Source organism: Hylobates moloch, unplaced genomic scaffold (assembly GCF_009828535.3).
Source record: "Hylobates moloch isolate HMO894 unplaced genomic scaffold, HMol_V3 SCAFFOLD_20, whole genome shotgun sequence".
In the NCBI taxonomy this organism is placed as follows: Eukaryota; Metazoa; Chordata; class Mammalia; order Primates; family Hylobatidae; genus Hylobates; species Hylobates moloch.
Genome location: NW_026652295.1, coordinates 28,546,136 through 28,572,779, shown reverse-complemented (window position 1 = coordinate 28,572,779; position 26,644 = coordinate 28,546,136). Strand labels below are relative to the sequence as shown.

General features: G+C 48.6%; 2 protein-coding genes across 2 annotated transcripts; one reads left to right on the top strand and one right to left on the bottom strand.

The window, feature by feature from the left end:
- Positions 1-17,334: 17,334 nt before the first annotated feature.
- Positions 17,335-22,886, top strand: RNF39 (ring finger protein 39). The gene is made up of 4 exons (XM_032140915.2): positions 17,335-17,892; positions 19,621-19,643; positions 19,851-19,942; positions 21,418-22,886. Exons 1-4 carry the CDS (start codon positions 17,530-17,532, stop codon positions 21,996-21,998), a joined length of 1,059 nt encoding a protein of 352 aa, XP_031996806.1. The 5' UTR covers positions 17,335-17,529; the 3' UTR covers positions 21,999-22,886.
- Positions 22,774-25,920, bottom strand: PPP1R11 (protein phosphatase 1 regulatory inhibitor subunit 11). Its single transcript, XM_032140924.2, has 3 exons — positions 25,618-25,920; positions 24,408-24,516; positions 22,774-24,002 (listed from the first exon to the last, which is right to left on the bottom strand). Exons 1-3 carry the CDS (start codon positions 25,684-25,686, stop codon positions 23,800-23,802), a joined length of 381 nt encoding a protein of 126 aa, XP_031996815.1. The 5' UTR covers positions 25,687-25,920; the 3' UTR covers positions 22,774-23,799.
- Between the last annotated feature and the right edge of the window lie 724 nt (positions 25,921-26,644).

Here is a 26,644-nt window from a genome sequence, read left to right as displayed (position 1 = left end):
TTCCTTCATCCTTCTATCCATCTTATAATTTTATGCATTTTAAAGTAAGTTGCAGATATTCAAATGATTCCTAAAAATATAATCTGGTCATGTTAGAACTTGGACTTTCAATAATGCCCCCCTTCTCTAAAGGATAAAGCCCGAGCTCCACGTTGGCATGCCTTCAGCCTAACCCCTGCCCCCACCTGCTTCCCATTTTTCACTCTAGAAAGGCCAAATGGCCTAAAATTCCCCACTCACCACACTGTTTACATCTCCCTGACCCACTTTCATTGTTCCTTCTTCTTAGCTTGTCCTCAGCCTTCCAGGGCCTCAAATGCCTCCTTCCCTGAAAGCCTTTCTTGATCCCCCACTCCTCTCCGACACTAGTTTAGGCACCACCTCTATAAGCTCATAACAGTCCCCAGGGCATACCTTGATCACTGCACTAATCTCCACAATCAAGATGATCTGTTTATGTGTGTTTCTCACCTCTACCCCAACTGAGAGCTTCCTAAAAATACAGGGATCCTGCTTTATTTGTCTATTGTCCTTGGTACCTAGAACAGTCTGTGGCATGTGTGGGTGCTCCATAAATATTTGTTGAGTGAATGCATTACTGATTTTGTCCTTTCTAAGAGCACTTCCTGCCTTTGTACCAGCTTCTCCCACACAACATGGGGCCAGGTCTTCAATGTAGATCCCAGAGAGTTAAGAAGGAAGCAAAGAACACTGAGTGTTACCCGTGTTTTCCAGCCAAAGACCCCCCAGGAACATAACTGTCATTAAACACGCTGGGTTTATTACTCCTTGCAGCAATGGAGAATGCACCCCATGGGGAGTGTGGGACATCTCAATAAGAGTGTTGGGAAAAAACCTATGATAGGATTTGGGTTTTGGTTAGGTGATTTGGGGAAAGGTCTAAGGAAGTGGGGGTTTGCTCTGGATTAATGCTGTTAGAAAGCAGAGCAGATCCTGTGAATGAATACCCAAATAAATATTTTCTATAGGGAGGGGAGATTAGAATGAGGGGAAAGCTATAATTGGTAAAGAAGTAGCAAACATTTCTGTTAACCAAAAGAAGGGGTGTTTGCTATTTTGTGGGTGGCACAGTGTCTTTTTTTGGGTCTGTGCTCAGAAAAACTTATGAAGCAGCCTTGCATTGTCTCACTTTATCAAGATCTAAGAGTAAACTTGTCTGAGATTGGTATTCTGTAATATAGTTTATGCCTAATAGGTGAATAACATGGTTTAGCTGTGTTAGGCCAACTTCTGAATGTCAGAGGCTGCTCTTTTTATTTTCTCTCAGTGTTTAGGTGGGGAATTGGGAAAAAGATGAATTAGTGGGGTTGGGGCATGTGTATAGATGTGTGCAGAATCCAGTTCAATGCAAAAAACTTTTCTTTTTTTTTTTTTTCTGAGACAGAATCTTGCTCTGTCGCCCAGGCTGGAGTGCAGTGGTGTGATCTAGGCTCACTGCAAGCCCCGCCTCCCAGGTTCACGCCATTTCCTGCCTCAGCCTCCACAGTAGCTGGGACTACAGGTGCCTGCCACCAAGCCCAGCTAACTTTTTGTATTTTGTTTAGTAGAGACGGGGTTTCACCGTAGCCAGGATGGTCTCGATCTCCTGACCTTGTGATCCGCCCGCCTTGGCCTCCCAAAGTGCTGGGATTACAGGCTTGAGCCAACGCTCCCGGCCACAAAATTTTTCAAATAGAGGAAGTCTGGAGTTTATTTCCAAGATGTCCACCTCCTCAATCCAGGCATATATTTCCAGGTCACAGTGCTGACACTTTCAGCCTCCCGCAGTCACAGACCCCATGGTCATGGTATGGGACACATGGCCCAGGTCCCTGGTGGCTCTGAGTTGTGGGGAGGGAGGAGCCAGTGGCTTCGGCTGGGACCTCTCTCAGGCTTCTACCTGGACATCCCTTGTTCTCCCAGGGCAAACACTCTGAAGCTTGTTTTCTTGGCTGGCTGTTTTTGTTTGTCATCCTGCCTGGGATCACAGCCTCCCGGTGACTCCCAAACCTACTCATTTGAGCCCTGAGGAAAATCTATTAGACATGAATTCTTTGTTGGTTTTGTGACAGTGGCCTCTGACCAGACGGGTTCAGCTCCCTGGACCCCAAGGGCCTTGTTGTCTCTGCTCCCCGCCTTCTGGGGTAATGATCTCACCCTTGCCCCCAGTTTCAGGGATCCAGTGACTCACTGCAGAATAAATCAACATCATGGCAGATGCCTGGCACCTGAGGTGTCTGAGGATACTCTCTAAGGATATGGGGCTGTGATCTTTTTTCCTTCAGTCTGGTGCTTCTGTCTGACTGTTAGTGATTTCCCTTTCCTGATAAAGGCTTTAATATTTCCTTCAAATCAGACAGCCCTGAAGTTGCTGCCTCCTGCTTTCATTATTCCTTTCTGCACAAGGCTGAATTGATTCTGTTCTGAAATGTTCCTTATCCCTGCCCTCCACACACATACTTACCAATGCATGGCTTGCTTTTTCATGGCCTCTTGTCTTGTGCTTCTCTACCTTTTGGTTCAAATCTTCTTCTTCTTCTTCTTCTTCTTTTTTTTTTTTATGAAGTCTTGCTCTGTCACCCAGGCTGGAGTGCAGTGGCACATCTCAGCTCACTGCAACCTCAGCCTCCCGGGTTCAAGGGCTTCTCCTGCCTCAGTCTCTTAAGTAGCTGAGATTACAGGTGCCCACCACCACATCCGGCTAATTTTTTGTACTTTTAGTAGAGATGGGGTTTCGCCATGTTGGTCTGGCTGGTCTCAAACTCCTGAACTTGGGTGATCCGCCCACCTTGGCCTCCCAAAATGCTGGGATTATAGGCGTGAGCCACCATGCAAGCTGAAAGTCTTCTTTAGCTATGATCTTCCTGAATCCTAGTTTGATTTGACTTTTCAGGACATGTTTCTGTGTATTTACACATCTGTGTTTTGTATACATAGAAATGTGTGTGTGTGTGTGTGTGTGTGTGTATGTATTTTTGAAATAGCTATAAACCAGGGACAGTGGGAATAGTGAGGATATGTGTTTGTGGGATCAAGTGAGGTTGTGGTTACAAGAAAAAGCTATATCTTTGATAACAGCAAATCGATAATACACAATGCCTAAAATTAGAAGAGCAAATAGTAATAATATAATCCTTGTATTTACAGCTGTGAAGGCGAACACCAAAACAGCTAAAAGAGTTGAAAGTAGTGGAGATGGGGGTAAGGGCTGCCATTTAAAAAAATTAACTCATCAACTTGTTTAACTTTTTATTTGCATGTATAACTGCGATTAAAATCCTGAAAATAATCTAATTGTGTTCTGTGGTCCTTTTTTTTTTCCCTACCAGCTATGTGAAGATCTGTCACCCACTCATTTCCTCAGCCCAGTTTCTCACCCTTGCTTCCTCTCCCCTGACTCCGTTTCCAGGGGCCAGCCTTGTCCACCCCTTGGGGTCTCTCCTACCTGACTGCTCTTCTCCCACCTCCAATCTATCCACCTGCAGACAGAACAATCTCTACAACCTGTGTCATCAGAGTGTGTTTCACTTCCACTTGAAAATTCTCTGAGACTTGCCTAGTGTAACAGGATTTAGTTATGCCCTCAGTATGACAAGCTCCATGTCCCTCTCAGCACCAGCCCCAGGCACGCAGCCTGTGCCAGGCTCAGACACACCTCCTTCTCTTGGCTGCCCTGGCTCTGTACTCCCTCTGACCAAAACTCTTCCCCTGTATGTGTTTCTTTACAATGGGTCATAATTTATAGTACATAAAAAGTACTGACTTTTTCTTTTAACCATGATCTTATAGATCTTCTCATGTCAACCCAAATAGGTCATCTTCACTATTTTTAACTGATACATGAATTCAATTACATAATGTATATAAAAACATTTTGCATGCCATCTGGCATATAGGAAGACTCAAATATATCCTTATCTCATTTAATTTCCCATCACCACAACATAATGTAGAAACACCCTTTGTCTCCTGTAACACTGTAGTTGTAAGATTCCTCCTCAACTCTTATTACAGCTATGCATTGTGGCTTTTAAAAACATTTAGTATTTTTTTTCATTGAGACAAATCTTGCTATGTTGCCCAGGCTGGTGTCTCACTCCTGGGCTAAGTGATCCTCCTGCCTCAGCCTCCCAAAGTGCTGGGATTATAGGCATGAGCCACTGTGCCTTGCCCTATGCAATGGTTTTAAACAGATCACGAATTTAATTAATATCACTGTTCTCCCCATTCTTTCTTTAGCTTTTCCATCCAGCTCCCTACACATCCCTCTTTTGTGGATCTCAACTCCTTGGAGCTCTCCCCCACACTCTGCTTGCTTGCTTTTCCCTGAAATGCCCTCTGCTATCCCCTTCCGCCATCCACTGGGGAAGTGGTTCTCTTCTCTCCATACATTCCCTGTAAAAGCTTCCCTAAGCTGCCCTCCCCAAGAGGAGCCCTCAGCCTATGGGCAGCCCCGCCCCCCATCTGGTTTGCACCACTCATATCACTCCTTAACCAGAAGGTCAGTCTTTTGAAAGCAGGGTGTCTTAGTATCTTCAGTGCTTAGTATATTGCCTGGCACATAAAAAGTGCCCCATAAGTGTTTGCTGGATGAGAATCCTCAACGTCTAAATGTCTAATCTCATTTTTCTGTTTAATATGCCACATACAGAAGAGGTGCTCTGTGGTATAGAGGAGAATGTACCTTCTTACTAGCTGTGGGATCTTGGACAACTCACATCACCTCTCTGAGCCTCAGTTTCTTGATCTGTAAAATGGGGGTAATGATATCTATGATGAATGAATGATGAAATAAAATATGTGAAGATGTTCTAAAAATGTAAAAAGTATTACTATCACTCCTTCTTCAACCTCATTTCAAACTTTCCATAGTTCTGACAAAATCCTCTCCCCAGGTCCAGCCCCTTCTGTAAGATCATGTCTCTCCCCTCGACTCCTGATCCTCATTCCTTTCTTTTTCTTTTTCTTTTCTTTTCTTTTTTTCTTTTTTGAGATGCAGTTTTTCTTTTGTTGCCCAGGCTGGAGTGCAACGGCGCATGAGCTCACCACAACCTCCGCCTCCTGGGTTCAAGCGATTCTCCTGCCTCAGCCTCACTGAGTAGCTGGGATTACAGACATGCGCCACCACGTCCCGCTAATTTTGTACTTTTAGTAGAGACAGGGTTTCTCCATGTTGATCAGGCTAGTCTCAAACTCCTGACCTCAGGTAATTCACCTGCCTCGGCCTCCCAAAGTGCTGAGATTACAGGCGTGAGCCACCGCGCCTGGCCCTCTCATTCCTTTCTGGTGCTGTTGTTTCGCCCTCTCATTCCCTTCTTCTAACTTAGTAGGCTTTGTTCTTGCCTAATTCCTCTTCAGTATTCACTTCTCTGTAGCCTTTGCCTTTCTCCTTTCAGCATAGCTCTATCTTCACAGCTTCCTGGAAGCCATCCCAAGAGCTCTTACAGGTTCCTTTCCCTCTGCTTCCTTGAAGCTCCTCCCTGCTCCTCCTGCCACACACGCCACCCAGGAGGCAGGGGAGCCTCATGTGGGCGTGGATAACTCCACCAAGCGCTGGTTTCAAGGACGCTTGCAAAGGTGCCCAGAAATGGCAGATAAAAGGGTGCGAGATGCCGTGCTCTGCTCAGGGAGGGGCTGGATGAGGGGAACCAGAGGGTCCAAGGCAGGTCTCGGGGCCAGTTTTCCTTCGAGATTCAGGGCAGGCAGGACAGAGCTGGAGCGGTGTGTTTGGGAGATGGGGGAGGTAACATCTGAGGCTCAGGAGGCAGTCAGAGGGAGTGGCTCCTGAACTAATTGGCAGGCTGGATGCCAGCAGCGTGCCGGTGATGTTTTAGCTACTGGTCACCAGAGGAGAGGAAGGAAGGGAGGGAGGGAGAGTCTGTCATGTGGACCAAGACACAGAGGCACATGGGGCCTGCTGTCGGCTGGCTCTCAGCTCATCAGGCTTTTCTAGGTCACTTTGTGTTGCCACCTCCCTTGCTGGGTTCCCCTGCTCTGCCTCGTGCTGCCTTGCATGCCCCTGGCTTGGTTTCTCTGACTCATAGTCTATGACCCGGACACTCTTCAAGTCTCTGTGTTCCTGGGAGTTGGTGCTCTAACACTGTTGGGGAAGAAGCACTTGAGTCCCAGCATGCAGGCTTTGACCTTTATCCTGCATGGCCCCCAGTTTCCTCCCTGTGACTGGAATGTGACACAGGCTCCTGGAGTAGTTAAGAAAGTAGTAAAATCTTTAATGATTTGAAAATTATAAAATTACAAAATTATTACTGTGTTAATATGAACTATCCTTGTTCTTTTTGTTTCTCCACCACTCCTAATGTCAGATATGCTTACATTGGGCTGCACAGTTCACAGTGCTGTTGGATGGCCCACAGGCCTCCTGGCTTCACATGTCCAACATGCCACCCCTGGTCTTCCTGCCCACGCCAGCTCCTCACAGTTCTTCCCATTGCAGTCACTGGCAGCTCCATCCTCCCCATGATGGGGTCAAATTCGTTAGAGCTTCCTGCCTCCTCCTTTGCTCTCACACTCCACAACCAATGCAGAAACTCACGTCCAGAAATCAGCCCCCTCCCACTACCTCCAACCACTGCCAGGCTCAACTCACCCAGTACTGAAGAAAGTCCTGACAATGACAAGGCCCTGCACAGTCAGCCACTCACCTCTCTGACTTCCTACTCCACACCAGTTGCTCCCTCTGCTCCAGCCACATGGCCTCATGTTAAATCTCAAACACATCAGCAGCTTCAGCATCACAGTCTTTGCCTCTGCCTTTCCTTTCATATGGATGAGCCTTCCTTCAGATAAGCACTTGACGACTTCTCTTACCACCTTCAAATCTTTGCTCAAATAGAATCTATTGAGTTTGTAACTCTATCTACTCCATCCAGCACTCCATCCAGCACTGAGGAAGGCCCATCTCCCTAGGTGATATTTAAGGGGAGACCTGAGAGATGAATAAGAGATCATCATGCTCAGAGAGGAGAGAAGGGCATTCCAGGCACAGGTAACAGCTTTGCATCAACCTAGAGGCAAGAACAATTTGGGCTAATTTAAGCAAAGTAGACGTATGATGAGTTGGGAGTAAAGATGGCACAAGATAATAATGAAGACTTAGAGACTAGAGCAAGCAAAAACTTAAGTTTTAGTAGTGGAATAGGCAAGAGTGCAATGGGGGAAGATCCAGGGCCACTACTTGCTAATGGCATTCCCTGGAGTTGTATAAGGTAGTCATCCCAAAGAGAGAAAACTATGCTAGTATCTTTTTTCCCAGCTTTATATTGCTTCATGGTACCTACCATACATTCCACTTATTTATTTGTTAATGAGCTGTTCTCCCCACTAGAGTTTAATTCCCATGAGGGCAGGTTCCGGTCTGTGTTGATCGCCACTGAGTCCCCAGCTTTCAACACTGTATCTGGCACATAGTAGGTCCTTAATAAGTATTTTTGAACGAATAAATATAAATTATTTTTATCATCCCTAAAAAAATTTTTTTGATATAAGTATAATTGTTTTCACTTTATAGTCACAAAACTAACAAGAGTCAAGTCAAATCTTGACACCCTACTGTTTCTAAGTGGTGTCAGTGTTCCTTCATACTGTATAATTTCTTATCTGGTTTAGTCAAAATGGGCAAAGGCTTCAGTTTTTTCAATTTTAAAATGAGGAGTTTGTCTCAAAAAAAAAAAAAAATGAGGAGTTTGGACTAAGGGATTGCCCATTTGCTGGAGGATGATGCCTGCTCCTTCCTCCAGGGCCTCCCTTGCTGCTCCAGTCCAAGTTCTTTTCCCTCTTCCAGCCTCACCTCTTCCTGGGGTCTGGACAACAGAGGTTAAATGGTTAAAGGCCCACTGGGAGACTGTGAATCACAGAAGCACAGGAATCCTTTCCATTTCTAGCTGCCTACGCTCCATCTCTCTCACTGGCTGAGACTTCGATTCTATCGAGGAAATAGGATGATTACAGAGCAGAAAGAAAGGACAGAGAATGAAAAGGAGAAAATGATGAAGGAGAAGGCAGGGAGGAAGGAGAGAAGGACAGAGCAAACAGGTCTCAGTGAATGTTAGGGAATATTCTGCAGAGAGGAGAAGCAGTTATTGTGGACTGTTGTCCAACTGAAACAAAATATCTCATCACTTTGTCCTTACCCCCGCTCTTGTGATCCCATCTCAACATCCAAAGCTGTTTGGATGCTTAAGAATGTAGCCCATTTTTGTAACAGCCTTGCAATTACACAGTCATCCATTCCAGAAATTAGAAATTCATCCTTGATTTTCCCTTCCCTCATCGCCCAAAGGCCACTTCAATGTTTTTGTCAGTTCTATCTACAAAATACACTTCAAATTGGCCTGCTCATTTTCAGCTCCACTGGATCCCACTATCTCAAGCCATCATCCTTTCTCACCTAAATTACTGGCATAGTTTTCTCTCTTTGGGATGACTGCTGTGTACAACTCTGGGAATGCCATTAGCAGGTAGTGACCCTGGGTCTCCCCCATTCCACTCTTGTTTATTCCACTACTAAAACTTAAGATTTCACTTGCTCTAGTCTCTGCCTAAGTCTTCATTATTATCTTGTGCCATCTTTACTCCCAACTCATCATGTGTCAACTTTGCTTAAATTAGCCCAAATTGTTCTTGCCTCTAGGCTGTTGCAAAGCTTTTACCTGTGACTGGAATGCCCTTCTCTCCTCTCTGAGCATGATGATTCATCTCTCAGGTCTCCCCTTAAATATCACCTTGGAAGATAGGCCTTCTTCAATGTTCTCCATCTAAATTAAGGACTTCTGCTCTCAGTCTCTGTGCTGGATATTTGTCAAAATGTCAGATTTATCAAATAAAAGTACAGGATGTCCATTTAAATCTGAATTTCAGATAAATAATAAACAATTATTTTGTGTAAGTATGCCCCATGCAGTATTTGGGAGATACTTATACTAAAAAATCATTGTTTTTCTGAAATTCAAATTTAACTGGATGTTCTGCATTTTATCTGCCAACCCTACATATGTGGAATTGAGAGGTGACAGCGTGCTGGCAGTCCTCACAGCCCTTGCTCGCTCTCGGCGCCTCCTCTGCCTGAGCCCCCACTTTGGTGGCACTTGGGGAGCCCTTCGGCCCACCGCTGCACTGTGGGGGCCCCTTTCTGGGCTGGCCAAGGCCAGAGCCAGCTCCCTCGGCTTGCGGGGAGGTGTGGAGGGAGGGGCGAGAGCGGGAACTGGGGCTGCGCGGCGCTTGCAGGCCAGCTGGAGTTCCGGGTGGGCATGGGCTTGGCGGGCCCCTCACTCAGAGCAGCCGGCCGGCCCTGCCAATGAGGGGCTTAGCACCCAGGCCAGCGGCTGCGGAGGGTGTGCTGGGTCTCCCAGCAGTGCCAGCCCGCCGGCGCTGCACTCGTTTTCTCACCGGGCCTTGGCTGCCTTCCTGTGGGGCAGGGCTCGGGACCTGCAGCCCGCCATGCCTGAGCCTCCCACCCCCTCCATGGGCTCCTATGCGGCCTGAGCCTCCCCGACGAGTGCCACCCCCTGCTCCACGGCGCCCAGTCCCATCGACCACCCAAGGGCTGAGGAGGGTGAGTGCTGGCAGGCAGCTCCTCCTGCAGCCCCAATGCAGGATCCACTGGGTGAAGCCAGCTGGGCTCCTGAGTCTGGTGGAGATGTGGAGAACCTTTAGGTCTAGCTCAGGGATTGTAAACACACCAATCAGCACGCTGTGTCTAGCTCAGGGTTTGTGAATGCACCAATCCACACTCTGTATCTAGCTGCTCTGGTGGGGCCTTGGAGAACCTTTGTGTCCATACTCTGTATCTAACTGATCTGATGGGGACGTGGAGAACTTTTATGTCTAGCTAAGGGATGGTAAACGCACCAATCAGCGCCCTGTCAGAACAGACCACTCGGCTCTACCAATCAGCAGGACGTCGGTGGGGCCAGATAAGAGAATAAAAGCAGGCTGCCCGAGCCAGCAGCGGCAACCCGCTTGCGTCCCCTTCCACACTGTGGAAGTTTTGTTCTTTCACTGTTTGCAATAAATCTTGCTACTGCTCACTCTTTGGGTCCATGCTGCTTCTATGAGCTGTTAACACTCACCGCAAAGGTCTGTAGCTTCACTCCTGAAGCCAGCGAGACCACGAGCCCACCGGGAGGAAAGAACAACTCCAGACACGCTGTTTTAAGAGCTGTGATACTGCGAAGGTCTGCAGCTTCATTCCTAAGCCAGTGAGACCACGAACCCACCAGAAGGAAGAAACTCCAAACACATACAAACATCAGAAGGAATAAACTCCAGACACGCCGCCTTTAGAACTGTAACACTCACTGCGAGGGTCCGTGGCTTCATTCTTTAAGTCAGTGAGACAAAGAACCCACCACTTCCGAACACAGAATGACCTCATTTCCTTTCTATTGAAGAGATTGAAAAGTAAAAAACTCTATTTCTCAGAATTTTTGGAACTAGGATTCTGGACATGAATTAAGCCCTTCCAACTAAATGTATTTGTATGAGATTTGAAATGCAGAAGTGAGGTAGAGGCTATTTTCCTATAGAAGAGCATGGATGAGCCCCAGTAAACATGAAATGTGCATGGGAGTAGGGCAGCTGGGCCCGTGGCCGCTATGCTAGCAGTAGCTGCAGCACTACTGACCTATGGTGATTGACCTTGAAGCCAAGAATCCAGTTAGGACATCCTGACTTTTTTCTTTTTCTTTCTTTCTTTCTTTCTCTTTTTTTTTTTTTTTTAGGCGGAGTCTTGCTCTGTCACCAGGCTGGAGTGCAGTGGCGCGATCTTGGCTCACTGCAACCTCTGCCTCCTGAGTTCAAGCAATTCTCCTGCCTCAGCCTCCTGAGTAGCTGGGACTACTTCATGTGCCACCACGCCCAGCTAACTTTTGTATTTCCAGTAGAGACTGGGTTTCACCATGTTGGCCAGGATGGTCTCGATCTCTTGACCTTGTGATCTGACCGCCTCAGCCTCTGCGAGTGTTGGGATTACAGGCGTGAGCCACTGTGCCCAGCCAATATTTTTTTTTCTTAATTGAAATAGGTGCCTAAAAGACAGGAAGGAACCTGCTCCTGCATTCTTGACAGATGAGGATCAGAAAGTTTTTCTTACTTACACACCAGCAAAATCATCTCTCTGGGAATCAATTTTCTTATCCATATTGTAAGGGCTAGACTACACATTGTTAAGGTTCCCTTCCACTCTAGCATTCTGCAAATCTATGATTCTTTGAAGTCTTTACTAGAGGTGGGAGCCAGAATCAAATTAGCTATATTTGGTGCACTTACTAGCGATCCTTGTACAGGTTAATAAATAACTTGTTTGGAAGACCTATTCTCCCCGATGGGGAAGTGGACATGGAAATGAGATGATCGTCTTGAATGTAAATAATGTGAAGGGGAATAGGAATTAGAAAAGAAAACTGAGAGAAAAGACTACTAGGACAAAATGAGCTTCAAAATACATAAATCATGCTGAGTGTGGTAGCTTATGCCTATAATCTCAGCTCTTTGGGAGCTGAGGCCAAAGTGGGAGGATTGATTGAAGCCAGGAGCTTGAGACCAGCCTGGGCAACACAGCCAGATCCCATCTCTACAATCAATCAATCAATCAATTAGACCATGTAAATATCACACTTACAGCTCCTCAGTGGCATTCCACTGCTCTTAGAACAAAGATCAACTCCTTGTCCTGGTCTCTAAGGTCCTACACAGCTTGGCTCTTAGTACCTCTCCAATCTCACATCAAACCATTGTCATCACACTTCATACGTTCAAGATCTTTCCCACTTCAGGGCCTTTGCATCTGCTGTTGTTGCTCTCCCCCAACTCTTCTCACTGCTGGCTCTCTCTCATCACCTTCTCAGAGGAGGTTTTTCTAACATCCTATTAAAAGTAGTGCATACCTCCTCCAGTTAATTCCTCTTACATTACCCACTTTGTATTCTTCAAAGCACTGATCACAATCTATAATTATCTTGTTAGTTTATTTGTTTACTTGCTTATTGTTGGCCTTTTTCAATGGAATCTAAATGACCAGAGGACAAGGGACTATGGCTGGCTTGTTCTCCACTGTTCCTAACTCCTAGAACAATGCATGGTACATAGTAGGTGCTTAGTAAATAGTTATTGAATGATTAAATGAATGGATGAATGAATGCACAGCTCTTAAAAGGAAACTGCTGGCCAGGTGTGGTGGCTCACACCTGTAATCCCAGCACTTTGGGAGGCTGAGGCAGGCAGATCACCTGAGATCAGGAGTTCAAGACCAGCCTGGCAAACATGACAAAACTCCATCTCTACTAAAAATACAAAAATTAGCTGGGCATCGTGGCATGTGCCTGTAGTCCTAGCTATTTGGGAGGCTGAGGCAGAAGAATCGCTTGAACCCAGGAGGCGGCGGTTGCAGTGAACTGAGATCATGCCGCTGCACTCCAGCCTGGCAACAGAGCGAGACTCTGTCACAAACAAACAAACAAACAAAAAAACGGAAAGTGCTAAGGGCTTGGTGAACAAGAAGGCCTTGAGAAAATTGAGAAGACAAATAGTGAATGCTTAGGGGAGAATTTAAATGATGGATAGAAATATTAGTGACATTGATAGGTGGGTTGTCAGAAGGAAAGAGAATAAGTGAGCACCTAGGATGAACTTGAAGGATGGGCAACATTTCAGAGAAACTGTTAGCCCTAAGCAGAGATTTAAAGGGAGAGAAAGGAATGAGGCTTCCAGGAGGGGCAGAAAAGAGAAAGTAAAGTTTCAGAAGAAAGAAATTAGTATTTAAGGAAAAGAATACAGACTTTGGAGCCAGCAGGTTTGAATTTCAGTCCTGGCTCTGCCTCCTGCAGGCTGTTTGAGCCTAGTCAAATCCCTCACCATGCCAGAATCCCAGGGGCCTCAGTGTAACGTGGCTGGACTTGGCCTCACAGCTGTTATAGGGTTAAATGAGAGAAGGGACTATGAAGGTGACATTTCTATAACATAGTCATGTATTTGAGTATCAAGATTGATTGGATTAATCTGGCTGGATCTTATTCCTCTATCCCTGCCTCAAGCCACCCCTCCTAAAACTGCCTCCCCCATCACGGCAAGATTTACTCAGAGTCCTTGGAGTAGTTGCATAGGAAAACTGCTCTGGTCTAATAGAATTTCCAGTTATGTTAAAGCACAGTGTAAATATCCAAGTCCTTAAAAAAATGAGTAATTATAGACACAATCAAGATTGAAGAAAATCTTTGGGAAGGGCATAGTGAGTGGGAATTGAGAAAGAATTATGGTCTCCTTCATTGGGATTTCTTACCTGCTAGCCCTTCTTTTCCCAATCCAGTTTTTTCCCCAGAGATGCTTCACATTCTTTGTTCAGGCCTTTTCACTTCTCTTCCACTCAACACAACCTTCATTTCTTTTACAGGTCACCTCCTCCTGGAAGACTTCCTGAAATGATTCCAACTTGTCCTTCAATCTGTCAACAGAATCCTCCCTCACACTTCCCCCCTCACTGCACCTTTAAAATTTGGTAATGACAGATTTAGGTTGATGATGGATACACTTTATCTGCCTTCTTACACACCCTAATTCAGTAATGCTAAATTTTGTTGATGACGGATACTTTACCTGCCTTATCACACTTCCTAAGGGCAGGGACCATGACTGTCCTGTGATCAGTCTCCCAAACTCCTCTTCATACTTATCTCTCCCTCTGGAAAGCTTCTAAAGACTTGTGGGGCTTTTAAAAGCATGAGGATGTTGCTAATATGGAGGAGAGAGACTGAAGGATAAATGAAAGGACAGAAGAAAAAAAATGAATAGAAGGAAAAGAAGGGATGGGTCAAGGCCTGTCCCACCTCTAACATTCCCTAGTGCCATGCATGGGTATCAAGCTGTCACACTCCACAACACCACAGTAGGAATCCTGGAAGGAGTTGGAAAGGGGTGGGAACAGTTATTTAGGAGGCACCTACATTAAGGAAGGAAGATGTGGATCCTAGCAGAGAGACAGGATCTCGTCATGGTCAACTGGAACAAGCCAAGCCAAGCTGACACACATAAAATCACATCCACCCTTCTGGCTCTCTGGAAATAGAATGAACTCAGGGGTGATTAGAGGATCAAGTGTAGAGTTGTTAGGGATTCTGGAAAGGGATGGAGAAGGTCTTGAGAAGTGAGATGTTTCCTGGCAGAGTCTATCTCCAAATGCCTTTTCCCTTACTGGTGTCCTGGAACCATTAGGTATGAACTCATTGTAACCAGGACGTAAAGGCTGAGCTGATGCTTCGTTAGCAGGAATCCTCACCATCTGGTTATGGAAGGCAAATGACAACTAGTCATGAGGCTCCTAGCCAGACAGAGCACCATATGTCTTACATCACATAAGCGTTTCCCAGCACTGTACCTGGCATCTGCCAGTGAGGCATGACTATTGGTTGAGAAGGATAAGAAGGTCTAAGCAGAGTCAATCAAATGACCCTCTCAGATTGTCCAATTAGTGTGATGAGCAATTCAACAACTGGGCCTAAGTTTATTAAGGCTCACTGTGTGCCAGGTGCTATTCTAGGTGCAGGGAAAGCAGCAGCGAACATGAAGGTTAGGTCCCTGTTCACTTACCTTCTATTGGACAGAGACAGATCAAAAGTCCATAAATAGATCATTGCAGACAGTAATAAATAGCATGAAGATAATAAATATGGGTAAGGAGATAGTGAATACCTTTGAGAAAGACCACTTGAGATACAAGTGGTAAAAGAAGTCCTCTCTGAATGTTACCTTTGGGTTGAGACATGAGTGAGAAAATGGAGAAAGCCATGTGAAGCTCTGGAGGAGCAGGGGCCCAGGCAGAGGGAACAGTGAGTGCAAAGGTGGTACAGCCGCACCAGCAATGGCATGCTCAGGGAACAAGAAATAGAAGGCACTGCAGACAGAGCACAAGGAGCAAGATGGAGTGACCAGCCCACATGAACACTCATCATTCAAGACCATGTTTCCCCTGTTAGCTAAACACTGGAACCATCTGGAAAGCTTTTAAAAGTGCTGACACCTGGGACCCATCCCCAGACTGTCCGTTTAATTGGTCTGAGGTATCACTTGGGCATCAGGAGTTTTAAAGTTTCCCAGATAATTCTAATGTTCAACTGAAGCTGTTAACCACTGACAAGCCCATGAGGGCCATGGCAAGGCACTTGGATCGGTGACAGTTGAGGTTCTTGAGGAGTCTCAGAGACAGTTCTCCAGTACTTCAAGCCCAGATCCAAAAAGATCCTGAGAGGCCTTGGAGTTGGGGATAAGCCAGGACAATGAAGGAAAAGAGATAACAGGAGACTGAAAAGAAGGTCAAGAGAGGCAGAGACATCCAGAAAATGTGACAAATTGGAAGGTGCAACAACACAGAAGTTGAGACTCAGAGAGCCAGAGACTGGAGGAGAAAAGGCAATCTTGTGTATTAGTTTCCTATTGATACTGTAACAAATTACCACAAACTTAGGGGCTTGAAACAATACATATTTGTTACTTTATTATTCTGTAGTTCAGAGTCTGAAATGGGTCTTACTGGGCAAAAATTAAGGTGTCAGCAGTGCTAGGCTTCTTCTGAATGGTCTGCTTGAGAATCCATTCCCTCGTCTTTTGCAGCTTCCAGAGGTTACCCACTTCTTTAGCTTGTGGCTTCCTGCCTCAGTCTCCAAAGCCAGCAATGTCAGGCCGATCATTTCTCATGCTGCTATCTCTCTATGCTACCTATCAGAGCGTAGAAGTGCATCTTTTACAAAATAGATTTCAGTCACAACTGTAGTCTTATGCTTGGGTATCTGTGTGTTTTATGAGCACTGAGCTGGGAGGGTTGTTCCAAGATGAATGTATGTGTGTTTGTTTGTGTAGGTTTGTTTATCAGGGTGTCATATTTGAGTGTCTCCCTGATAAGTATGGGGGAGGCAGAAGAAGGGTGCCTGGAGAGGGTGCCTAATAAAGTTCTGCTGCTCCATAAAGACTTACTGCTGTTATACTGTTGTTCTTATTAATAGTAAAACTGATGATAGAGTATCTGTCTCTTTGCCTGTTTTCTTTGAGCATGTCCATCTGTTCCTAAATATAATACTGGACATTTATCCCAGTGATATTCAATGCATATGAGGCTATTCATACACATTATATTTAACTGTGATGTTTGTATTACATGAATGCTTCTGTCTGCAAGTTTGTGCACATTTGGGCATTTGGACACTGATGGATGCAGACACATGTTATATAACAGTGTGGGTGATCATAGTTGTAGACATCTGGATGTTTACTTATGCACAAACCCCCATGAGTATCCAGTTAGCTAGGCCTGGCATTGGAAGGGTAGAGAAGCTAGGAAGAGGAGGGAGCAGGGAGGAAGAGGAGAGGTGGGGAGAGGAGCAGGTAAGGAGAAAAAGAGAGAGATGGAGGTGACGAATGAAGGCACAAAGGAACACCAGAAAAAAATTAGGAAGCAGGAGGGGGTCCCAGGGATCTGCAACTGAAAAAGGCAGGGTTGAGTCACAGCAAGAACACAAGTCAGAAGACCAGGGTAGGGGTCCACTTCTGGTCATTCCCTTGCTATGTGACCTTGGCTATTCCAGCTCTCCGGGCCTCTGTGAACTACCAGAGTTGAAATAAATAATACCGGCTACATTCCAAAGAAGGAAGGAAAGAGAAAACTGGAAATAAAATCACACACGGGGAAAAACAGAAAGAAAGAACCAGAAAGAGAGACTTACGAAGAAAGTAAGGAGAGGCCCTGGGAAGCTGGCCAGAGGTAGAGCTGAGAGAGCTCTGCCCCGGCTCCCTGAGGCCGGAGTGTGGGCGCCTGCTCCCCACCCCTTACCCCAGAGCTGCAGAATGCCCTTAAGCCCTTAATAGGTAAGGAAGGAAGATGGAAACGCGAGAGGCACCGGGAATGAAAACCACACATCAACACTCAGAGGCTTGCCAAAGCCACACAAACCAGGATCTGTGCTTCCGGCCCCCAGCCCCCAGATGTAGGTGTGCCAGCCACCTGGAATGACTCACACCTTGGCAATGTGGGCGCACATGCCAAGAGTGAGCCTGGGCACCCGGCCCATGCGCGTACCACAGGCGGAGGGGAAGGTAAAACTGGGGCTCTTCGGGGGGTCACAGGCGGCTACCCTCCTCACACAGGGTTACCCCGCCCCAGAGCGCCCTCTAGTGACCGCCTCCTAGGCTCTGGGAACCAGGTGTGCTATTCTCCCCTCCCTGCTCCCCCAAACCTTACCCGGGAAGCAGGAGAACTAGATGAGGCGTTACGCAAGGCCTGGTGTTTACCTCCCGTGGGAGCCTCCTCCCTCCCTATAAAGCCTGACGTGGTGGAGAGATTTGCCGAGACTGAGACTCTGGTTGAAGAGAGAGGCAATCCCAGGAGAGGGGCGAAAAGCGGCAAAAGTTAATGCAGGAGTCGGAGAGAAGGGCATCTACACAGCAAGCAGCAGGGGCGGCCCGCCATCTGCGCGCTCGAAGGCGGTCACGGTGGTCGCGGAAGGGGCGGCGTCCAGATCCTTGCTTTCCATGGATGCGCCCGAGCTGGGCCCGGGGCTGGTGGAGCGTCTGGAGCAGCTGGCGACGTGTCCTCTGTGCGGGGGCTCCTTCGAGGACCCGGTGCTTCTGGCGTGCGAGCACAGCTTCTGCCGCGCGTGTCTGGCCCGCCGCTGGGAGACTCCGCCGGCGACCGGCACCGAGGCTTCCCCCACCGCCTGTCCCTCCTGCGGCCTGCCGTGTCCCCGCCGCAGCCTGAGGTCTAATGTGCGGCTGGCGGTGGAGGTGCGAATCAGCCGCGAGCTGCGAGAGAAGCTGGCTGAGCCTGGGGCCCGTGCGGGGAGACGCCGAGGGGGGCGCATCCCCACCATGGGCTGCCTGGACCTGCCCGGAGAGGTGAGGCTGGGCGCGCGTCGCGGAGTTGTTGGTGGAAGCGGGAGGTTTCCGGGGAAGCCAGGAATGGCACGTCTGGAGCCGGAGGCCCTGTGGAAGTTTAGGCAAAGGATGGGGTGGGGAAGAGAAAAGCAAAGGATGAGGGGACGAGGACCCTGGGTCCTCAAGGTGAGAGGCGCCCAGAAGGACGATGGATGGAGTTGACACTTGGTCCACAGGGGAGGAGGCTGGACGGATGCCTGAGCCTTGTGAGAGGGGCTGGAGAGAAGAGACTGGGGAGGCAGAGAAGGGGCACTGGATAGAACGCGGAGAGCCCTGGAGTCGCCGCGAAGGGCACGGGAACTGCAGAAGTTTTGACAGGGCCGCCGCAGGCACCCGGGAGGAGGAGAGCTGGCGGAGGGGAGGGAGCTGCAGGCGGAAAGGGGAGCCGACCCAGGTGAGGGTGAGGAGGGGGCCTGGGAAGAGGGTGGGCGAGGGCAGAACCTGCTTAGAGGAGCGAGAGCAGGAGGCTGGGCTGGTGGGTTGGGGGCGGAGAAAAAGCTGGGGAGGAGGGGACTGACAAGAGGATGGAGGAAGGGAGCAAGGGGTTGGGGCAGATCCAAACCTCCCCGTAGCGTCGTGGGGGTTGGTCCCGGACTCGGCTCAAGCTAAGCTGTGTGTTGTTTGTTATTGTTATTTCGGCTCCTCCCAAGGCCGAGGGAGCGGGTGGAGCGAGGTGCGGGAGAACGGCCGCTGGGGCCTCTGGCTCCTCTCCACATCCCAGTCTTACCACCCATCTACCCCCGCGCCTCTCCTGGGCCCCGGCCCCTTGGCCACCAACCAGCCCATTCCCTTGCCCGACCCCCGGGCGTCTGGGACTCCTGAATGGCTTCTCCCCAGCAGCCAAGCTGGTCTTGGGTCTTGCTTCTGCCCTTTGAAGTCTTCATAGACCCAATTAGTCTGAGTGTAATTGGCACAATTAGGCAAATTGTTTCTCTCTCCCCCTCTCCACCACATCGGCCTGCTCCAGCCATCAGCACTAGACAGTGAAGTGGAGGGGTCGGGATCCCAGTGTTCGGAGGGGAGCACACAGTGCCCTCCCCTGGCTCCCATAGTACTCTGTGGATCTGCTGGGCCTTTTCGGACACATTCAAGTCTAGCTGCCTCCCAGGCCAGGGTCCAGAGACACAAAGCAAAGGGCCCAATAAATGCCACTGGGCTTTTATTGCAAGAGGGGAAGCAGCTTTATTGTAAGGCTTTTATATACCAACTCTTAGCCCGAGGGCTCTGGGTGTGTGTTTGGTCTGTGTGATGGAGGGAGGAAGGGACAGATGTTTTTCTGGGATGCATTGGGGAAGGTGGATAAGAATGGGGCCGCTGAAAGAGACAAAGAATGGGACTGAGGAGGCAGCAAGGAAGGCAAGGGCTCTGAGGACAAGAAACAGTCATGGACGAGCCTGGGAAAAGAGAATTGAGAACCCTTGGAGAGTGGAAAGGGGGAGGACAGTGGGGATGGAGTTAGGAGGATGAGGGAAAAGTGATGGGGTGAGAGGAAGGAGGGATCATGAAAGGTGAAGGAGGAGAATGAGAGGAAAAGGAGCACAGGGGGTAAAGAGGTGAGATCACTCTGAAAGGTGAGGAGGGACACTGCCAACTCAGACAGAGCTCACCTGAGGAGGGGAGAGATAGGGAAGGATGCCCCAGGGAATGAAGCCCAGAGCTCACATTCATGTTTGTTTCTGTCCATCCTAGGATATGAGGAAGACATGGAGACGGTGAGTTCCACTTTTCTGTTCCTTCCTTTTCTCACCAGCTGCCATAGCCATCACATTCTCACTGGGCCCGCACCTTTGATCCCATTAATAGGCAGGTTTTCTGGGGTATAGCCTCATCCCTTCTTCCTCTAGAGATGTGAGTGGGGTATGCGTGGGGACATTAGGATCAGAGGGCTGATTTCCTAACCCTTCCCCTCATCTGTCTAGATTCGAAGTCCCAACATCCAAGTCATCTAATTCAGAGGATGATCTCCCTGAAGATTATCCAGTGGTCAAAAACATGCTTCATAGACTGACAGGTAAGGAAAGAAGAAGGGAGGGAAGGGAATTGAATGAGAGTCTGTGTTAGATTCTCTTCCTTTTAGCCCTAAGAAGTGATCAGGTCCTTTTTGATGTCTGCATTAGTTTCCTAGTACTGCTGTAATGAAGCACCACAAAGTAGGTGGCTTAAACAACAGACATTTATCTCAAAGTTCAGGAGGTAGAAGTCTGAAATCAAGGTGTCAGCAGTGTTGGTTCCTTCTGAGGGCCATGAGACAGAATCTGTTCCATGCCTGTCTCCTAGCCTCTGGTAGCCTCACATGTTCTTTGGGTGATAGGTCTGCACATTTTCTTTTGTATGCATTTGTCTCTGTGTCCAAATTTCCTCTTTTTATAAGTCAGCAATCTGGATTAGAGCCCACCCTAATGACCTTCATTTTAACTTGATTACCTATGTAAAGATCCTGTTTCAAAATAAGGTAACATTCTGAGGTTTGGAGGACTTCAACCTATCTTTGTGTGTGTGTGTGGAGTGGGGGAGGGCAGAGTTCAGCCTATAAAAACGTCTATCCTCGATTCCGCATATTCCAGCCATGTTCCCTCTTCCTTTTTCACACATTCAAACACTGTTGTTTGGATCTGTTCCCTGAAGGTTAGGTGCCTCTCAAAAATCTCTGCTTTCACCACCTCTCGTCACTCCTCTCTGGAAGGGGACCCCAGCATCTCCTTGACCCTTCTTTCCTCACTCACTCCCAAGAAGAAGGGTGCCTCTATCCTTCTTTAAACTGCCTAGAGAAGATGGTCCACCTTCTTGGTCATCCACCATCTTGCCCAGTCCAGATTGCCTCTGGCACCCCTAATCCAGAAATTTTTCTTCAAAGCACCCCATACATATAAGGCCAATGGTTCTTTTTCTGGTCTCTGGTTATCACCACCTGCTCTCCTCCTCTGCCCCACAACCCCTACAGAAATAGGCCTGTCCACCCCACCCCCATTCCTGTGGGTTGGTGGGCTGGTTTCTCAGGATACCTTGGACTCCTCCCTGTACCCCTCCCATCACGTGAGGTTCCAGTATCAGTATGACTTTCTCTTTAGATGAACCTTCCCCATTTTGCTGACCCAGCTCCGGTGCCCCACCCCAGATGCTGCAGATTGAGGTATCAGTCCTTATTCCTCCCTCGAAGTCAGATCAGCCTCACTCTTCTTCCCCCAACCCCACAAACCAGACAACCTCTCATTTGATCTTCCTGCTGTGCTCCCTGCACTGGGCCAGTATGATCCTTCCCCAGGTCCAGTTCTACAGAAGTGGTGCATCAGTACAAGGTCCGATATTGCCCAGGCCTGCTCTTCATATGCCTTCCTCCTTTTTGGTCCTGCAGCTGCCTTTTGGGCTGTTGTGGGGTCACTAGCTCTCAGTCTTTTACGTGATCTTCGTTGACTATTCTCCACCCTACCCCTCCTGTGATTTAGAAAACTCTCTCATGAGGTCCTCTCCCTGCCTCCCCCTCTCCAGCCGACCTGACCCTGGACGCTGGGACCGCACACCGCCGCCTGCTCATCTCCGCCGACCGCCGCAGCGTACAACTGGCCCCACCAGGAACGCCCGCGCCCCCTGACGGCCCCAAGCGCTTCGATCAGCTCCCAGCTGTGCTGGGTGCGCAGGGCTTCGGGGCTGGCCGCCACTGCTGGGAGGTGGAGACTGCGGAAGCCGCCTCCTGCAGAGACTCTTCTGGGGAGAATGAGGACAACGAGGAGAGCCACTATGCAGTGGGCGCGGCCGGGGAATCAATGCAACGCAAGGGCTGCGTGAGGCTGTGCCCTGCGGGTGCCGTGTGGGCCGTGGAGGGCCGCGGCGGCCGTCTGTGGGCCCTCACGGCACCCGAGCCTACCCTGCTGGGCGGTGTTGAGCCCCCGCCGCGGCGCATTCGCGTGGACCTGGACTGGGAGCGGGGCCGCGTGGCCTTCTACGACGGCCGCTCGCTGGACCTGCTTTATGCGTTCCAGGCGCCCGGTCCCCTGGGGGAGCGCATCTTCCCGCTGTTCTGCACCTGTGACCCTCGTGCTCCGCTCCGCATTGTACCAGCGAAAAGCTGAGTCTCGTCTCCAACTAGAAGTTTGGCCCGGCCACTGGCCCTGCAGCTGCTTTTTGGGCGTGAAATTCCCCACTCATTTCTGGGAACACATTCACACGCCCATTGCAGGAGTATTAATACCAACCCACATTTTCCCCCCAAAATAATGAGACCTCACCTGGTCTCCACGTTTCCACATCCCTGCTCAAAATCAAATCCATTCCTGCCTTCTGGCTCTCAGAATCTTCTCTCCCCTACAGCTACTACAGTACTTCCTAACTGACTTCTCCCATTCAAACCATTCTAGGCCTGCAATGGGGAACAGGCCCTCCCCATCAGTACTGGTAAAGTGACCATGTTTCCTACATAGAGGCTCTGCTGGTCAAATACTTGACTCCCACTCTTGCCTCTCCTAGCTCCAGAAGGGCTCAGGGCCTTCCTCGCAGATCTAAGGACTGGGCTACCCTGTCCACTGAGGTTTCTCCTAAAACAAGAGGCTTGACTCTGGTCTGGGCCCTGTGGCCCTCTGGGAAGCTTCGTACCTCTTTTGGGGGATCTGGGGGTGGGGAGGGACAAGCTAGTTCCCCAACCTCCTATGACTGCTTTCTATGCTCACAGCCTTTTTTCCATAAGAACCTTCTTGAAACTTCTCCCCGCACAGTCACAGAAAGGAACCAATGGTGTTATTTCCCCTCTCTCCTCCTCAACCTGGGAATACTTCAGACATCTCCAAACTCATCCTTGTGTATAGTCTCACACCCTTCCCCATAAGTATAAATGGGCCCATATTTAACACATTTTGTGATTTTGGGTTATTTATTTTGTGCATCTGTGGCAATAAATGAGATCTCAGTGGTGGTATGGATTTGACTGATCTCTGCAACTGTGTATGGCAAAAGGACCAGAAAATGAAAACCAGATCCCAGTAAGGGGTAGAGAGGGCCAAGAGAACTGAACATCTGGGCTGGCAGAGAAATCAAAGTCTAGGAGGTAAGAGGTAAGAATGTACTACAGGGGACATACCCCAATCTCTTTGCTCCCTCCCTCTTCCTTCCTCTCCCAGAGACCCAGGTCCCTGGGACTATATTGGATCTGTCTCTGAAGCTGAAAAACAAAAGGTGGAGGAAATAACTGGCTCTAAGTGACCAATCTCAAGCCAGCTTTGTCAGATATCCTAAATCACAGGAGAAGGGTGGGAAGAAAGGATATGATTATTTCTTGTTCCATTTTCCATAAGAGGTGAGAATGACAAGGACCTCTTTTCTAACTCCTCTTGAGGGCGTGAGGAGGGTTAGCAGGAGAAGAAGGGCTGGGAGCTCTGAGGTCTCCTGTAAGACCTCATATCTCACAGGCAAGGACTAAGAATTAGGATTAAATATTTTAGTGGGATAGCTCTAAACCAGGATTAGTAAGCAAAGCTAGGGCTCAAATTCCTGGAATCTGACTGGGACCCTGGCAGTGAAAGCTGGGACTATTGAAAACCCAATTTAAGTGTTCGCTACTCATGTTGAGAGTGCAGGGCCAAGATAACTAGATCCCAGGACAGGCAGTTTGGCAGTGAGAACAAAAGGAAGAGACTGGGACCAAGGTGCCCAGATCCCTCAAGAGAGAAGGGTGGGTATTGGGAGGAAAAATGAGGACTGGGAGAACCCAGGAGGCTGGGTTCTGGAATAGCAGCAAGTCAGAATTCCAGGATCTCTGTTCATCCTCCTCTTCCTCTTCCCTCTATCAGGCAGAAGAGAGGGAAGGAGGGGGCTGGAGAAGTAGCCACATGGATACATTCAGGGCCAGACAGACACAGGAATGGTGGAGGAGAGAGGAATTTAGTGCTGCATTGGCCCTGGTGGGGGCTGGGAAGGGTCAGGAGGCTGGGGAGGGGTGGTGGGGGTCGGTCCTAGGGTTGCACGACGCCGTCCTTTGCGGTGGCCACGTACACAGTGTGTATGACCACAGCCCTCTTCTTCTTCCTCATCACTTTCCGTGGAGCTCTCGCCAAAGGCCCGAGGTTTCTCATAAATACAGCAGCCTGGATTTAGAGGGAGGAGCCCAGTCAAAGAGGAGGAAGGGTAAGATATATAGTCAGTTCCATTCCCATTCAAACTCAGCGAAAATTCCTATTTTCTCCTACCTTCTAGGATCCAGCTTCCCCAGGCCCACCCTCTGGGACTCAGGCCCCACCCCTCTTGTCCTCTTAGAGAGCCACGAATTCAAAGCCCCACTTCTCCCACCTCTGACACTTCTTGCTGTCAGACCTAGGCAATTCCAGTTCTAGCCCTTCCCTACCTCTTTCCCTGATACCACAGAACCACCAAAAAAGTGACAGAACTATGAGCATCTGGGGGCTCCTGGAAAGCCAGTAGACATGAGTAGATACAAGATATGCTGAAGGGAGCCAGAACTCCAGGGCTACTGCGGGCCAACAATTACTCACATTTTGATGAGCGGCGGCCCATGTGTTCATTGTCCACAGTGTCACTTGTCCATTCCACCTTTTTCTCTGGCTTCCGTTTCCGAAGTTTGATGGTAAGGCTCCGGTTCTCCTAGAAGGTTAAGGATGATCATACCTATCTAGTCCCCTCCTACTAACCTTTCCCACGCCCTCCCAGGGAACCTCCTCTCTTTTCTTCTTCAGCTGAATCAGTACCACAGACATAGCACCAGAGGAGCTGAGAGAAGATAAAACAGAACAGGTCTTTGACCTCAGATAGTCCCTTGAGGAATAAGTATTATTTCCTATTCTTATACCACCAGTATAAGAGAAGACACAATTCCTAACCTAGAGAAGGTCCCAGCAACTCTTCAAAGGAAAATATAATCCTTGCTGTTTCTCCAGCTTCCTCCCCAAATCATCCTTGGTAGTATTAATACATGAAAATTGTTTTCCAGTCCCCAGCACCTAATCTTTGATCTCCCTTCCTTTTTCCAGATCCCCTATTCTTTTTCCCATTAAAAAAACAAACAAAACCTTTCTCATTCTCAAGCTCCAGCCGTCTCTACCTCTTATCCACCTATTCTCTGGCATCCTGGCATCTCTAGTAGCAAGTATTACTAATCTATTAATTACTAAACTCCCTTTAATCCAAGAGTATTAAGCCCAATGCAACCTTCTCCCTTTGAAGGCAACTTAACATGTTTTTGGATAAATACTTCTTGTTTCTCCATTTACATCTTTGCTCTCTGATTTCTCAAAATACCTCTTTTCATCTCCTTTTCTTGTTTCCTCATTCCTGCCACTTTCTTTTACATTCATCCATTCAATAAATATTTATTCGAATATCAGTATTGACAATATTGATAAGTTGGCCTCCAACCATGCTTTCTTACACTACCTTTGATTTCCTCCCAACATCTTCCTGGCTCTTTAATCCTCAATTTCCTTTTCGCTTATTACTTACACACATAACCACCCCAAGCATATCCTAACTGTACCTTCCTATTACAAGTTCCTTGACCTGCCTCCTGCACCATCTCTGCCACTCCAAATAGCTCCAATACCTTCCGATTCTCCCAGCCCTAGATATTCAACCCCACACCTCCCATATCCCCAGGCCCAGCTCCTGCAACAACTCTTCTAATTCCTGTCCCCTCCCTCCCAGTATCTCCCAGACCCCTAAACATCACCGCCCCCCCGCCTTTCTCACGGGCTCGGTTGTCACGGTAACCGTTGTCTCAGTGACGGTCTCGCTCAGCCCAGCCCCTGCCTCGGCCATGGCTAAGGCTCAGGAGAGGGAGGAGAGGAGGAAGGGGGATGAGACACCCTTCCCTTTTTCTGTCGCTGAGGTCTAAGAGAAGCGGTATCGGATTCAGAGAGGTAGCCAGGATCCTCCACCTTCTTTATTCCCCCTCCTCCTGGGCCTTCGCTTCTCCACTCCTGGGGATAACCTGGCCAACCCCACTTCCGGCTCGCCGCTTCCGGGTGTGACGCACACTGCAGTCCCCCTTTTTCCCTTCCGCGGCACCAAATGCGTCAAAGCGCAGGCGTCGCTGGATTAGTTCCGCCGTAACGTGACAGCGCGCAGGCGCTGAAAGAAAGAGAAACAAATTTGGCGGAAGGGGTGTCACTGCGGGTGTGGGTGGAGGAGGGAGAGTCAGGGGCAGCACGCGTACTCACAGCCTAGAGGAAGCAGGAGGGGCGCCCAGATGGGTAGGGCCGGGCCAGACGCTGCAGAGTGGGTGTGGCGAGGGCGGAGTTGTGTGCACCAAACTGAGTCCTGCTGCAGATTTCCATTTACCTTGTCTGGGTAGGTGGACAGGCGAGGAAGCTTAAGGAGCAATAGTAATGACCCTACCGTGGCCTATTTCCCTTTCCTTGTTTGATCTGGGTTTCTCTAATGAAAACGGGACGTGGGAGCAGTTGGAAACACACTTAAGAGTCAAGCGATGTTGTTCTACCCCTCGCCCTGTGCCTGTAGGTGTTTGAGCAGTTCAGTTTAGTGCACGTTCAACGTGGGTTTTTTTCAGTCACTGTGCTACGCCTTGATGATGGAGGCGCGTAAGACGCTCAGACCCTGCCTTTTAGCTCTAGTAGGAAAGACAGGCATGCTGAAAACTAACAAAAATATGAAACACTGGGGCATTAACAAATGCCATGTCTGATTTGTAAATCTGAATGTAGTAACATACTGCCAACATATTCATTCTCTCTGGGGTGATAAGTAGAATGAAGCA